Source organism: Heterodontus francisci, chromosome 30 (genome assembly GCF_036365525.1).
Source record: "Heterodontus francisci isolate sHetFra1 chromosome 30, sHetFra1.hap1, whole genome shotgun sequence".
NCBI lineage: Eukaryota > Metazoa > Chordata > Chondrichthyes > Heterodontiformes > Heterodontidae > Heterodontus > Heterodontus francisci.
In genome coordinates this window covers 610296-624181 of record NC_090400.1, presented here as the reverse complement: position 1 = coordinate 624181, position 13886 = coordinate 610296, and the positions used below count along the sequence as shown (strand labels likewise).

General features: G+C 46.4%; 1 protein-coding gene across 2 annotated transcripts in view; it reads left to right on the top strand.

Moving 5' to 3' along the window:
• Window positions 1-13886, top strand: part of dhx33 (DEAH (Asp-Glu-Ala-His) box polypeptide 33) — a 118676-nt gene that overhangs the window by 88425 nt on the left and 16365 nt on the right. For both annotated transcript variants that reach the window (XM_068010013.1, XM_068010014.1), the window contains one exon: window positions 13225-13352. In XM_068010013.1, the coding sequence (XP_067866114.1) occupies window positions 13225-13352 (128 nt within the window). The remainder of the gene's footprint in view (window positions 1-13224; window positions 13353-13886) is intronic.

Genomic DNA, 13886 nt, shown 5'->3' with positions numbered 1-13886 from the left:
ATTTCATGACCCCTTTTAGCCCTCTTAATTCCTCGTTTCAGATTGCGCCTACATTCCCGATATTCTTTCAAAGCTTCGTCTTTCTTCAGCCACGTAGACCTTATGTATGCTTCCTTTTTCCTCTTAGCTAGTTTCACAATTTCACCTGTCATCCATGGTTTCCTAATCTTGCCATTTCTATCCCTCATTTTCACAGGAACATGTCTCTCCTGCACGCTAATCAACCTCTCTTTAAAAGCCTCCCACATATCACATGTGGATTTATCTTCAAACAGCTGCTCCCAATCTACATTCCCCAGCTCCTGCCAAATTTTGGTATAGTTGGCCTTCCCCCAATTTAGCACTCTTCCTTTAGGACCACTCTCGTCTTTGTCCATGAGTATTTTAAAGCTTACGGAATTGTGATCACTATTCCCAAAGTTGTCCCCTACTGAAACTTCAACCACCTGGCCGGGCTCATTCCCCAACACCAGGTCCAGTATGGCCCCTTCCCGAGTTGGACTATTTACATACTGCTCTAGAAAACCCTCCTGGATGCTCCTGACAAATTCTGCTCCATCTAGACCTCTAACACTAAGTGAATCCCAGTCAATGTTGGGAAAATTAAAATCTCCTATCACCACCACCCTGTTGCTCCTACATCTTTCCATAATCTGTTTACATATTTGTACCTCTATCTCACGCTCGCTGTTGGGAGGCCTGTAGTACAGCCCCAACATTGTTACCGCACCCTTCTTATTTCTGGGTTCTGCCCATATTGCCTTACTGCTCGAGTCCTCCACAGTGCCCTCCTTCAGCACAGCTGTGATATCCTCTTTGACCAGTAATGCAACTCCTCCACCCCTTTTACCTCCCTCTCTATCCCGCCTGAAGCATCGATATCCTGGGATATTTAGTTGCCAATCATGTCCTTCCCTCAACCAAGTCTCAGTAATAGCAATAACATCATACTCCCAGGTACTAATCCAAGCCCTAAGTTCATCTGCCTTACCTACTACACTTCTTGCATTAAAACAAATGCACCTCAGACCACCACTCCCTTTGCGTTCATCATCTGCTCCCTGCCTACTCTTCCCCTTAGTCACGCTTACTTCATTATCTAGTTCCTTACAGGCTTTCGTTACTAGCTCCTTACTGTCCACTGACCTCCTCATTTGGTTCCCATCCTCCTGCCACATTAGTTTAAACCCTCCCCAACAGCGTTAGCAAAAGCACTCCCAAGGACATTGGTTCCAGTCTGGCCCAGGTGTAGACCGTCCAATTTGTAATAGTCCCACCTCCCCCAGAACCGGTCCCAATGTCCCAAAAATCTGAACCCCTCCCTCCTGCACCATCTCTCAAGCCACGCATTCATCCTGACTATTCTTTCATTTCTACTCTGACTATCACGTGGCACTGGTAGCAATCCTGAGATTACTGCCTCTGAGGTCCTACTTTTTAACTTGGTTCCTAACTCCCTAAATTCTGCTTGTAGGACCTCATCCCGTTTTTTACCTATATCATTGGTGCCTATGTGCACAACGACAACTGGCTGTTCACCCTCCCCCTTCAGAATGTTCTGCAGCCGATCTGAGACGTCCCTGACCCGTGCACCTGGGAGGCAACATACCATTCGGGAGTCTCGTTTTCGACCACAGAACCGCCTATCTACTCTCCTTACAATCGAATCCCCGATGACTATAGCCTTTCCACTCTTTTTCCTGCCCTTCCGAACAGCAGAGCCAGCCACGGTGCCATGAACCTGGCTACTGCTGCCTTCCCCTGGTGAGCCATCTCCCTCAACAGTATCCAAAATGGTATACCTGTTGTGGAGGGAGATGACCGCAGGGGACACCTGCACTGCCTTCCTGCTCTTTCTCTGCCTTTTGGTCACCCATTCCCTTTCTCCCTCAGCAATCCTAATCTGCGGTGTGACCAATTCACTAAATGTGCTATCCACGACCTCCTCAGCATCGCGCATGCTCCAAAGTGAGTCGATCCGCAGCTCCAGAGCCGTCATGCGGTCTGACATGCAGCTGGACACACTTCCTGCACGTGAAGGAGTCAGGGACATCAGCCGTGTCCCTGAGCTCCCACATTGAGCAAGAGAAGCATGACACGGGTCTGAGATCTCCTGCCATTTTTAATCTTAAGCTTAACTTAGTTAAATGAAAAAGGAACGAAAAGTTTTTACCAATCACACGATAAAAAAAAAGAGAAATAGAACCTTATCTACACACCACCGAGTCCTTTTTTTTTTGGTTCGAGGAGGAGGGCGGGTGGGAGACACTACCCGTGTGGTGTCTCGGGTTCAGGTTGCCTTCGTGTGATTATTTGAGCAGCACCATCTGTAGTCCTGGCAGCTGCAGCGCCACCTAGTGGTAGCATTGTCAGCAAACGCAGCCTTCTAGCAAACTAACCTTACATTGTTGGATGGAAGCCCAGTAATATGCTACTATCCAGTTGTAGGATACTAACTGTAATCCTCAAATTGATTTAATATTCCAGTAATCCTATTAAATACAAAAGGAATTTTGTGATTGAATTTCCATTGGAAGATGGTCACCCCGTTCAATGGAGAAGAAAATTGGGCAGAGTATAAAATGTGCTGCCAATTCGTTATCATGATTCGTTTATCTGACTAAGCCGGACTGATTTCACCTGAACGCAGCTCCCGCCCCACTGGCCGCTCTCCCCCCTCGGCTACTCGCTTTCTCTCTCTCCTCCCCACTGACTGCTTCAGCACCGTTCATCCCCGTCCTCAGCTGCTTGCTCCAGACCTCTCTGCTCCCCTCACTCCCCTGGCTGATTGTTCCCCGCTCACACCACCCCGCTCTCCGTTCGCTCGCTCGCTCACCCCCCCAGTCCCCCAAGCGCTGCTAGTGCTAGGCTGCGCGGCTTCCCTCCTCTCGGCCACTCGCTCGCATGTTTGATCAGTCTCCATGCGCTGCCCGAAGAAGCAAAGCAGGCCGCAAGGGGTGACGTAGGAGTGAGTGGCCGAGAGGAGGGAAGCGGCGCGGCCTAGAGCTAGCAGCTGGAGCGGGGGGTGAAAGCAGGGAGCGAGTGGCCGGAGAGCGGGGTGGCACAAGCGGGGAACAATTGGCCAGGGGAGTTGGGGCTAGCAGCTGAGGGGAGGAAGCGTTGAGGCCTGGAGCGAGTTGCCGAGGGGGGTAGAGCAGCTAGAGGGGTGGGAGCGAGTGACGGGGATCGAGCTCCAGCCTCAGAGACTTCCATTCAGCCACTTCCTCCAACCGAGTTGGGGGGGGTGGGGTGCTAGATACCCGCTGAAGCTCGATCGCACATGTGTGAAGATGGACCAGGCGCAGATCCGCGATGACGTTGGTGCTGCGCGAGGACGTCATCCCGCACACTCGCCACTTAATCCTGGCAAGATGTAGCTGAGCATGTGCGCAGCTTGGTGCACTTTGATGATGTCAGCGGGACACTGTGTTGTCAGGAATCACTTTGGAAATTAAATGACAAATGATGGTGAAAGATAAAAGGGGATGGTCATGGGACAAGAAAAGAAACAAAAGCTCAGTCTCGAGGAGATGCAAATGTGAGCAGCTGAATCATTACCACCATCTGCTGTCTAACCTCCGCCATTTCCGCCACGTCTAACGTGATGCCACCACTACTAAACACATCTTCCCCTTCCCTTTCAGTGTTGCAGAGGCTAGTCTCTCCGTGAAAACATGGTCCACTCTTCAATCACCCCAACACCCTTCCCACGGCACCTTCCCATGCAAGTGTAGTAGATGCCACACCTGCCCTTTTGCCTTCTCTCTTCCCATCGTCCACGACCTCAAACGCTCCTTCCAGGTGAAACAGCTATTTATTTATAATTTCCCTGTAGTATATTGTATTCACTGCTCACAATGTGGTCTCCTCTACATTGAGTAGACTAAATACAGCCTGGGTGACTGCTTTGTGGAACACCTCCATTCAGTTTGCAAATGTGCCCTGAGCTTCCGGTCACCTATCATTTTAATTCTCCACCTTACTCCCACTTTAAGCTCCCTATACTATTCTAATGAAGCTCAACGTAAGTTTGAGGGACAGCACCTCACCTTTTCGCCACTTTACAGCCTTCCGGATTCAACATCAAATTATAGAATCGTGGAATGATTGAGCACAGAACAGTTGAACAATTTCAGATCATAATCACTGTTCCCATTTTTTCAGGCAGCAGCTGCTGCTAACGATACTACTCTTCTCTAAACCCAACTTCTGTTTCTTCACTTTTCCCATTACCATCCGCTTTTGCCTTGCATCATCATTCCTTGTCGTTCAATCTCTCCTGCTTTCCACCCTATCACAGATCTTCTTCCTTGTACTTTTCCTCCCCTCCCCACCTCTCCCTGCCTCTGTTCTTGCTTAAAACCTTTTTTCAGTTCTGATGAAAGGACACTGACTTATAATGTTAACACTCTTTCTCTCCACTGATGCTGCCTGACCGACTGAATATTTTGATTACTTTCTATTTTATGTAAAAGAAAACCTAGCTTATCTTGGATGTTTCTTTAGACATCTTTTTCAACAGCCTTAGACCCCAGGATCCTTCTTGCCTGGCCTCACCTCGCAGTTTGATTTAGTGATGCCCCAACAAAGAGAGTGCTCAGAGTTGAACCTAAATAGAAGGCTGCTTCCTGTCCTTGCACTCAGCAGTAAAGATGATGTCCTCATTAATTGATGAACCACATTGTCATGAGTTTATAAAGTGGTTAAGGTGGCTGGGAGTAAGTGGGTTATTTTCTAAAGATTGTCTGATAAGCTGATGTTGAAAAGTTGAAGTTAACTGCTGGTTTGAACAAAGAACAGGACAGCACAGGAACAGGCCATTCGGCCCTCCAAGCCTGCGCCGATCTTGATGCCTGCCTAAACTAAAACCTTCTGCACTTCCGGGGGCTGTATCCCTCTATTCCCATCCTATTCATGTATTTGTCAAGATGCCTCTTAAACGTCTCTACCTGCTTCCACCACCTCCCCCAGCAGCAGGTTCCAGGCACTCACCACCCTCTGTGTAAAGAACTTGCCTCGCACATCCCCTCTCACCTTAAACCTCTATCATGTCGCCCCTCCACCTCCGTCGTTCCAGTGAAAACAATCTGGGTTTATCCAACCTCTCCTCATGGCTAATGCCCTCCAGACCAGGCAACATCCTGGTAAACCTCTTCTGTACCCTCTCCAAAGCCTCCACTTCCTTCTGGTAGTGTGGTGACCAGAATTGCATGCAATATTCTAAGTGTGGACTAACTAAGGTTCTGTACAGCTGCAGCATGACTTGCCAATTTTTATAGTCTATGCCCCGACCGATGAAGGCAAGCAATGCTGTATGCCTTCTTGACTACCTTATCCACCTGCGTTTCCACTTTCAGTGACCTGTGGACCTGTACGCCCAGATCTCTCTGCCTGTCAATACTCCTACGGGTTCTGCCATTTACTGTATACTTCTCACCTTTATTAGATCTTCCAAAATGCATTACCTCACATTTGTCCGGATTAAACTCCATCTGCCATTTCTCCGCCCAAGTCTCCAACCGATCTATATCCTGCTGTATCCTCTGACAATCCTCATCACTGTCCGCAACTCCACCAACCTTTGTGTCGTCTGCAAACTTACTAATCAGACCAATTACATTTTCCTCCAAATCATTTATATATACTACAAAGAGCAAAGGTCCCAGCACTGATCCCTGTGGAACACAACTAGTCACATCCCTCCATTCAGAAAAGCACCCTGCCGCTGCTACCCTCTGTCTTCTATGACTGTTCTGTATCCATCTTGCCAGCTCACCTCTGATCCCGTGTGACTTCACCTTTTGTATCAGTCTGCCATGAGAGACCTTGTCAAAGGCTTTACAGAAGTCCATATAGAGAACATCCACTGCCCTTCCTTCATCAATCACCTTTGTCACTTCCTCAAAAAACTCAATCAAATTAGTGAGACACAACCTCCCCTTCACAAAACCATGCTGCCTCTCGCTACTAAGTTTGTTTGTTTCCAAATGGGAGTAAATCCTGTCCCGAAGAATCCTCTGCAATAATTTCCCTACCACTGATGGAAGGTTCACCGGCCTATAATTTCCTGGATTATCTTTGCTACCCTTCTTAAACAAAGGAACAACATTGGCTATTCTGCAGTCCTTGGGGACCTCACCTGTAGCCAATGAGGATGCAAAGATTTCTGTCAAGGCCCTAGCAATTTCTTCCCTTGCCACCCTTAGTATTCTGGGGTAGATCCCATCAGGCCCTGGGGACTTATCTGCCTTAATGTTTTTCAAGACATCCAACACCTCCTTTTTGATATCGACATGAGGTAGTCATGAATGGCGGTAAACAATTAAACAATGGTGGTAGAGCCCAGCATGTGAGTACAAAATACAAGGCTGAAGCATTTGCAACCATCTTCAGCCAGAATGTTGAGTGGATGTTCCATCTTGGCCACTTTCTGAGATGCTCACTGCCACAGATTACAGTCTTCAGCCAGTTCAATTCAGTCACAGAAAATCACGAAATGGCTAAAGGCACTGGATACAGGAAAGGTTGTGGGCTCTGACAACATCCCAGCTGTAGTCCTGAAGACTTGTGCTCCGGAACTCGCCACGCCCCTTGCAAAGCTGTTCCAGTACAGCTACAACACTGGCATCTACTCGACAATACGGAAAATTGCCTGGGGAAATCCTGTCCACAAAAAGCAGGATAAATCCAATCTGTCCAATTACTGTCCCGTCAGTCTACTCTTGATCATCAACAAAGTGATGGAAGCTGTAATTGACTTGCTATAAAGCGGGACTTAATCAGCATATATGGCTTAGTGATACTCCATTTGGGTTCCACCAGGACCACTTGGCTCTAGACTTTATTACAGCCTTGGTCTGCATATCGACAAAAGAGCTGAACTTGAGGTGAGGTAGCATCAAGGCAGCATTTGACGGAATGTGGCATCATGGAATTGGGGTGGGGTGACAGTGAAACGCTTCTCTAGCACAAAGAAAAATGGTTGTGGTTGTTGGAGGTCAATCATCTCCGCCCCCAGGACATCACTGCAGGCATTCCTTAGGGTAGCGTTCTAGGCCCAACCATCTTCAGATGCTTCATCAATGACCTTCCTCTATCGTAAAGTCAGAAGCGGGGATGTTCGCTGATGATTGCGCAGTGTTCAGTACTATTTGTAACTCTTCAGATACTGAAGCAGTCCATATCCACAAGCAAGACCTGGACAACATTCAGGCTTGGGCTGGTAAATGGAAAATAATATTCACGGCAAACAAGTGCCAAGCAATGCCCATCTACAAGAGAAAATCTAACCATCTCCCCTGACATTCAACGCCGTTACCTCATTAAAGGCCCCACTGTCACATTCTGGGGGTTATCATTGACTAGAAACTTAATAGGACTAGCCATATAAATACTGTGGCAACAAGAGCAGGTAAGAGGCCCGGAGTTCTTCAGTGAATAACTCACCTCCTGAGGCCCCAAGGCACAAGTTAGAACATTAGAACATTACAGCGCAGTACAGGCCCTTTGGCCCTCGATTTTGCGCCGACCATCTGACCTACACTATTCCATTTTCATCCATATGTCTATCCAATGACCACTTAAATGCCCTTAAAGTTGGCATTGGAACACACATTAGAAGTTAGGAGTGCGATGGAACACGCTTCACTTGCCTGGATGAGTGCAGCTCCAACAAGAGTGGCGCAGTGGTTAGCACTGCAGCCTCACAGCTCCAGGGATCCGGGTTCGATTCTGGGTACTGCCTGTGTGGAGTTTGCAAGTTCTCCCTGTGTCTGCGTGGGTTTTCTCCGGGTGCTCCGGTTTCCTCCCACAAGCCAAAAGACTTGCAGGTTGATAGGTAAATTGGCCATTATAAATTGTCACTAGTATAGGTAGGTGGTAGGGAAATATAGGGACAGGTGGTAGGAATATGGGATTAGTGTAGGATTAGTATAAATGGGTGGTTGATGGCCGGCACAGACTCGGTGGGCCGAAGGGCCTGTTTCAGTGCTGTATCTCTAATTTAATCTAAAAAAAAACACTAAGGAAGCTCAGCACCATCCAGGACAAAGCGCCTGCTTTATTGGCACCCCATCCACAACCTTAAACATGCACTTCCTCCAGTGCACAGTGGCAGCAGTTTGTACCATAGACATAGAAACATAGAAAGTAGGAGCAGGAGTAGGCCATTCGGCCCTTTGGGCCGCTCTGCCATTCTTCATGATCATGGCTGATCATCCAACTCAGTAACCTGTTCCTGCTTCTGCCCCATACTCTTTGATCCCTTTAGACCCAAGAGCTATATCTAACTCCTTCTTGATAACATACAATGTTTTGGCCTCAACTGCTTTCTGTGGTAGTGAATTCCACAGGCTCACCACTCTCTGGATGAAGAAATTTCTCCTCATCTCAGTCCTGAAAGCTTTACCCCATATCTTGAGACTATGACCCCTGGTTCTGGACTCCCCCATCATCGGGAACATCCTTCCTGCATCTACCCTGTCCAGTCCTGTGAGAATTTTATGAGATCCCCCCTCACTGTTCTGAACTCCAGCGAATATAATCCTAACCGACTCAATCTCTCCTCATACATCAGTCCCGCCATCCCAGGAATCAGTCTGGTAAACCTTTGCTGCACTCCCTCTATAGCAAGAACATCCTTCCTCAGATAAGGAGACCAAAACTGCACACAATATTCCAGTGGTGGCCTCACCAAGGCCCTGTGTAATTGCAGCAAGACATCCCTGCTCCTGTACTCGAATCCTCTCGCTTATGAAAGCCAACATACCACTTGCCTTTTTTACCACCTGTTGCACCTGCATGCTTGCCTTCAGCGACTGGTGTACGAGATCACCCAGGTCTCGCTACATATTCCCCTCTCTCAGTTTATAACCGTTTAGATAATCTGTCTTCCTGTTTTTGTTAACAAAGTGGATAGCCTCACATTTATCCACATTATACTGCATCTGCCATGCATTTGCCCACTCACTCAACTTGTCTAAATCACCCAAAGCCTCTCTGCATCCTCCTCACAACTCACCCTCCCACCCAGTTTTGTGTCATCTGCAAATTTGGAGATATTACATTTAGTTCCCTCATCTAAATCATTAATGTGTATTGTGAATAGCTGGGGTCCGAGCACCGATCCCTACGGTACTCCACTAGTCACTGTCTGCCATTTGGAAAAAGACCCATTTATCCCTACTCTTTGTTTCCTGTCCGCCAACCAATTTTCTATCCATCACAATACACTACCCCCAATCCCATTCGCTTAATTCTACATGCTAATCTCTATGTGGGACTTTGTCGAAAGCCTTCTGAAAGCCCAAATAAACCACATCCACTGGCTCCCCCTCATCAACTCTAATCGTTACATCCTCGAAGAATTCTAGTAGATTTGTCATTCCCTTTCAGAAATCCATGCTGACACTGTCCAATTCTAACACTGTTCTCCAAGTGCTCTGCTGGAAAATCTTTGCTAACGGTCTCTAGAATTTTCCCCACTACCAACAACAGGCTGACTGGTCTATAATTCCCTACTTTCTCTCTACCTCCCTTTTTAAATAGTGGGGTTACATTAGCTACCCTCCAATCTGCAGGAACTGTTCCAGAGTCTATAGAATCTTGAAATTGCATCCACAATTTCTAGGGCCACTTCCTTAAGTTCTCTGGGATGCATACCATCAGGCCCTGGGGATTTATCGGCCTTCAATCCCATCAATTTCCCCAACACCATTTCTCTTCTAATACTGATTTCCTTCCAGTTTCGAAGAAGGGTCACTGAACCGAAACGTTAACTCTACTTCTCTTTCCACAGATGCTGCCAGACCTGCTGAGTATTTCCAGCATTTCTTGTTTTTATTTCAGATTTCCTTCAGTTCCTCTTTCTCACTAAGCCCTGTGTTCCCCAACATTTCTGATATGATATTTGTGTCCTCCTTTGTGAAGAAAGAACCAAAATATGCATTTAGTTTGTCAGCCATTTCTTTGTTCCCCATAATAAATTCTCCTGTTTCTGACTGTCTTCACCAATCTTTTTCTCTTCACATACCTATAGAAACTTTTACAGTCAGTTTTTATGTTCCCCACAAGCTTGCTCTCGTACTCTATTTTCCCCTTCTTAATCAATCCCTTGGTCCTCCTTTGCTGAATTCTCAACTGCTCCCAATCCTTAGTTCTGTTGTTTCTGGCAAATTTGTATGCCTCTTCCTCGGATCTAATGCTAACTCTAATTTCCCTTGTCAGCCATGGTTTGGCTACCTTTCCCATTTTACTTTTGCGTCAGACAGGGGTAAACGATTGTTGCAGTTCATCCATGCGCTCTTTAAATGTTTGCCATTGCCTATCCACCGTCATCCCTTTAAGTAATGTTTCCCAATCCGTCATGGCTAACTCGCGCCTCATACTTTGTAGTTTCCTTTACGAAGATTCAGGACCCTAGTCTCAGAATCAACTATGTCACTCTCCATCTTGATGAAGAATTCCATCATATTATGGTCGCTCGTCCCCAAGGGGTCTCGCACCACTAGATTGTCAACTATTCCTCTCTCATTACACAGTACCCAGTCTAGGATGGTCTGTTCTCTCGTTGGTTCCTCAACATATTGGTCCAGAAAACCATCCCGTATGCACTCCAAGAATTCCTCCTCTACGGTATTGTGACTAATTTGATTTGCCCAATCTATATGCAGATTAAACTCGCCCATAATTGCAGATGTTCCTTTATCGCATGCGTCTCTGATTTCCTGTTTAATGTCATTCCCAACCTCACCACTACAGTTTGGAAATCTATACACAAGCCCCACTAACATTTTTTTCTGCTTAGCGTTTCTCAGATCTACCCATACGGATTCCACATCGTCAGAGCTAATATCTTATTGCATTAATTTCCTCTTTAACCAGCAATGTAACTCCACCGCCTTTTACTTTTTGTCTGTCCTTCCTAAATATTGAATACCCCTGGATGTTCATTTCCCATCCCTGGTCACCTTGTAGCCATGTCTTCGTAATCCCGACTATATCATACCTATTTACATCTATTTGCGCGATTAATTCATCCACTTTATTGCGAATGCTCCGCACGTTAAGGCACAAAGCCTTAAGGCTTGTCTTTTTAACATTACTTGTCCTCTTCCCACTATTTTTCACTGTGGCCCTGTTTGATTCTGGCCCTTGATTTTTCTGCCTATCACTTTTCTTATTCCCCTTACTGTCTTTTGTTCTTGTCCTTGATCCCCCTTCCTCTGACTCCTTGCAAAGGTTCCCATCCCCCTGTCATTTTAGTTTAAACCCTCCCCAACCACTCTAGGAAATAATCCCCCTAGGACATCAGTTCCACTCCTGCCCAGGTGTAACCCGTCCAGTTTGTACTGGTCCAACCTCCCCCAGAACCAATCCCAATGTCCCAGGAATCTAAAACCCTCCCCCTCGCACCATCTCTTCAGCCACGTATTCATCTGATGTATCCTGCTATTTCTACTCTGACTAGCACGTGGCACTGGTAGTAATCCTGAGATCACTATCTCTGAGATCCTACTTTTCAACTTACTTCCTAGTTCCCTATATTCTGCTTTTAGGACCTCATCCTTTTTTTTTAACCTATGTTGTTTGTACCAATGTGTACCACGACCACTGGCTGTTCGCCCTCCCCCTTCAGAATGTCCTGTAACCGCTCTGAGACATCCTTGACCCTAGCACCAGGGAGGAAACTTACCATCCTGGAATCTCTCTTGCAGCCACAGAAATGCCTATCTATTCCCCTTACAATTGAATCCCCTATAACTATTGCATTCCCACACTTTTTACTTCTCCCCTGTGCAGCAGAGCCAACTGTGGTGCAACGAATTGGGCTGTTGTTGCTTTCCCCAAGAGGCCATTCCCCCCAACAGTATCTGTATATCTGTTTTGCAAGGAAATAGCCACAGGAACTGCCTGCCTCGTCCTCTTGCTCTGCCTGGTGGTCACCCATTCCCTTCCTGCCTGTGGAGTCTGAGCCTGCGGTGTGACCACCATCTCGAAGATCCACTGCAGCAACTCACCAAGGCTCCTTCAGCACCTTCCAAACCTGCAACCTCAACTACCTAGAGTCATAAAGTTATACAGCACAGAAACAGGCCCTTCGGCCCATTGTGTCTGTGTTGGCAATCAAGCACCTAACTATTCTCAACCCATTTTCCAGCACTTGGCCTGTAGCCTTGTAAGCTATTGCATTTCAAGTTCTCATCTAAATACCTAGAAGGACAAGGGCAGCAGGTGTATAGGAACACAATCATCAGGAAGTCTCACCGTTCCTTCACTGTCACTGGATCAAAATTCTAGAACTCCCTCCCTAACAGCACTGTGGGTGTACCTACACCACATGGACTGCAGTGGTTTAAGAGGCAGCTCACCGCCACCTTCTCGAGGGCAATAAATGCTGGCCTGGCCAATGAGGCTCACATTCCATGGATACATTTTTTAAAAAGCGTCCCTGAGTTGAGGAGGGCAGAGAAGAATCAATGGGGTAATGGGTCATACATCAGCACAGGCCACCTGAGTGAGATAAGAGGGAAACTACAACCCAAAAACAAGTCAGTTTTCGGTGTGGGTGAAGGGATTAAAATAAACAAGTAAATATTGGTGGCTATTTCCTCTGTGCCCCAGCGCATTAAGTATAAAAAGCTTGTGGGCTTTACATTGGAGCATTGAGCTAATCTTTAGCTGTACTTAAATAATATATAAAATTTATAACATCCAGAATGTGCCAGTGTTTATGCTTCACACGAACCTGCTCCCACCTCATTGTATCTCACCTTATCAGTATATAAATGTTATTCAGATGTTGAGTTTATTTACTGAAAGTACACAACTGTTAAAGAACATGTCACAAATCACAGGCACAATCATCAAGTTCCATCAATTAGCTTTAATTGGCAGACAATCATGGAAAATGCCTCTAGTTTGCTGGCTTGTGCTCACACATTTGAGAATAGCCCTAGAGTGCTGTTTTTAACACAATTGTGATCTTTGAACTACCATAGAGAGTCATGCCACTTGTAATTTGAAGAGGGATTTTAAAAGTGGAAGAATAAAACAAGTAAGTTTTGTGACAAGTAACAAAGTTCAAAGCCTTGGATTTGAATGTAGTTTTTGCAGTGTTGTTTTGTTTGCAATGCTGTTTTCCTTGTTGTACACAGGTCTAGTCTGCCCCACCTTGTGAGTGTTGGCTCTTTAATGGCACCCTAACTTGATAGTTTTTGTCTACAGATGCAGTGCGAGCAGCCATTGAACAGCTTGAACTGCTGGGTGCAGTGGAGCGCAAAGACAACCAGATCATTCTGGCACCAATAGGCAAGAAAATGGCAGCATTCCCCTTGGAACCCAGATTTTCCAAGGTAGCAATTCTATCCATTAATAGCCTCTCTGTACTGAAGCTTTGTCTTTCAGCACACCATTATAATACTGTTTGCCTTTGCTCCATGACCTTCTGGTCAGTTATTCTCTGTGACCCTATCCTATCAACACCTTGCTGTTTGTTATCTCTTGCCCCATTCCCGCTTTATTTGCTTAAAACCTATTACATTTCTAACCCTTGTCAGTTCTGATGAAAGGTCACTGACCTGAAACGTTAACTCTGCTTCTCTCTCTCCACAGATGCTGCCAAACCTGCTGAGTATTTCCAACATTTCTTGTTTTTATATCTAATTCATAGCTTCCTGAATCAAGGTGTCCAGACACCAGGAGGAAGCTGGGGAGCTGTACAGTCCTAGGCAAGTCCCAAGGAGGTGTCCAGTCTGGATTGTTGATAATCCACAAGCCCACGTTTAGCCACATTATTCAGAGGTTGTGGGAGGGGGAGTGGGGCAGAGGGTGGTGAATGTGTAGAACATATACTGCCCAGGGAGGTGTTGTGGGCGGGTGGGCGGGAG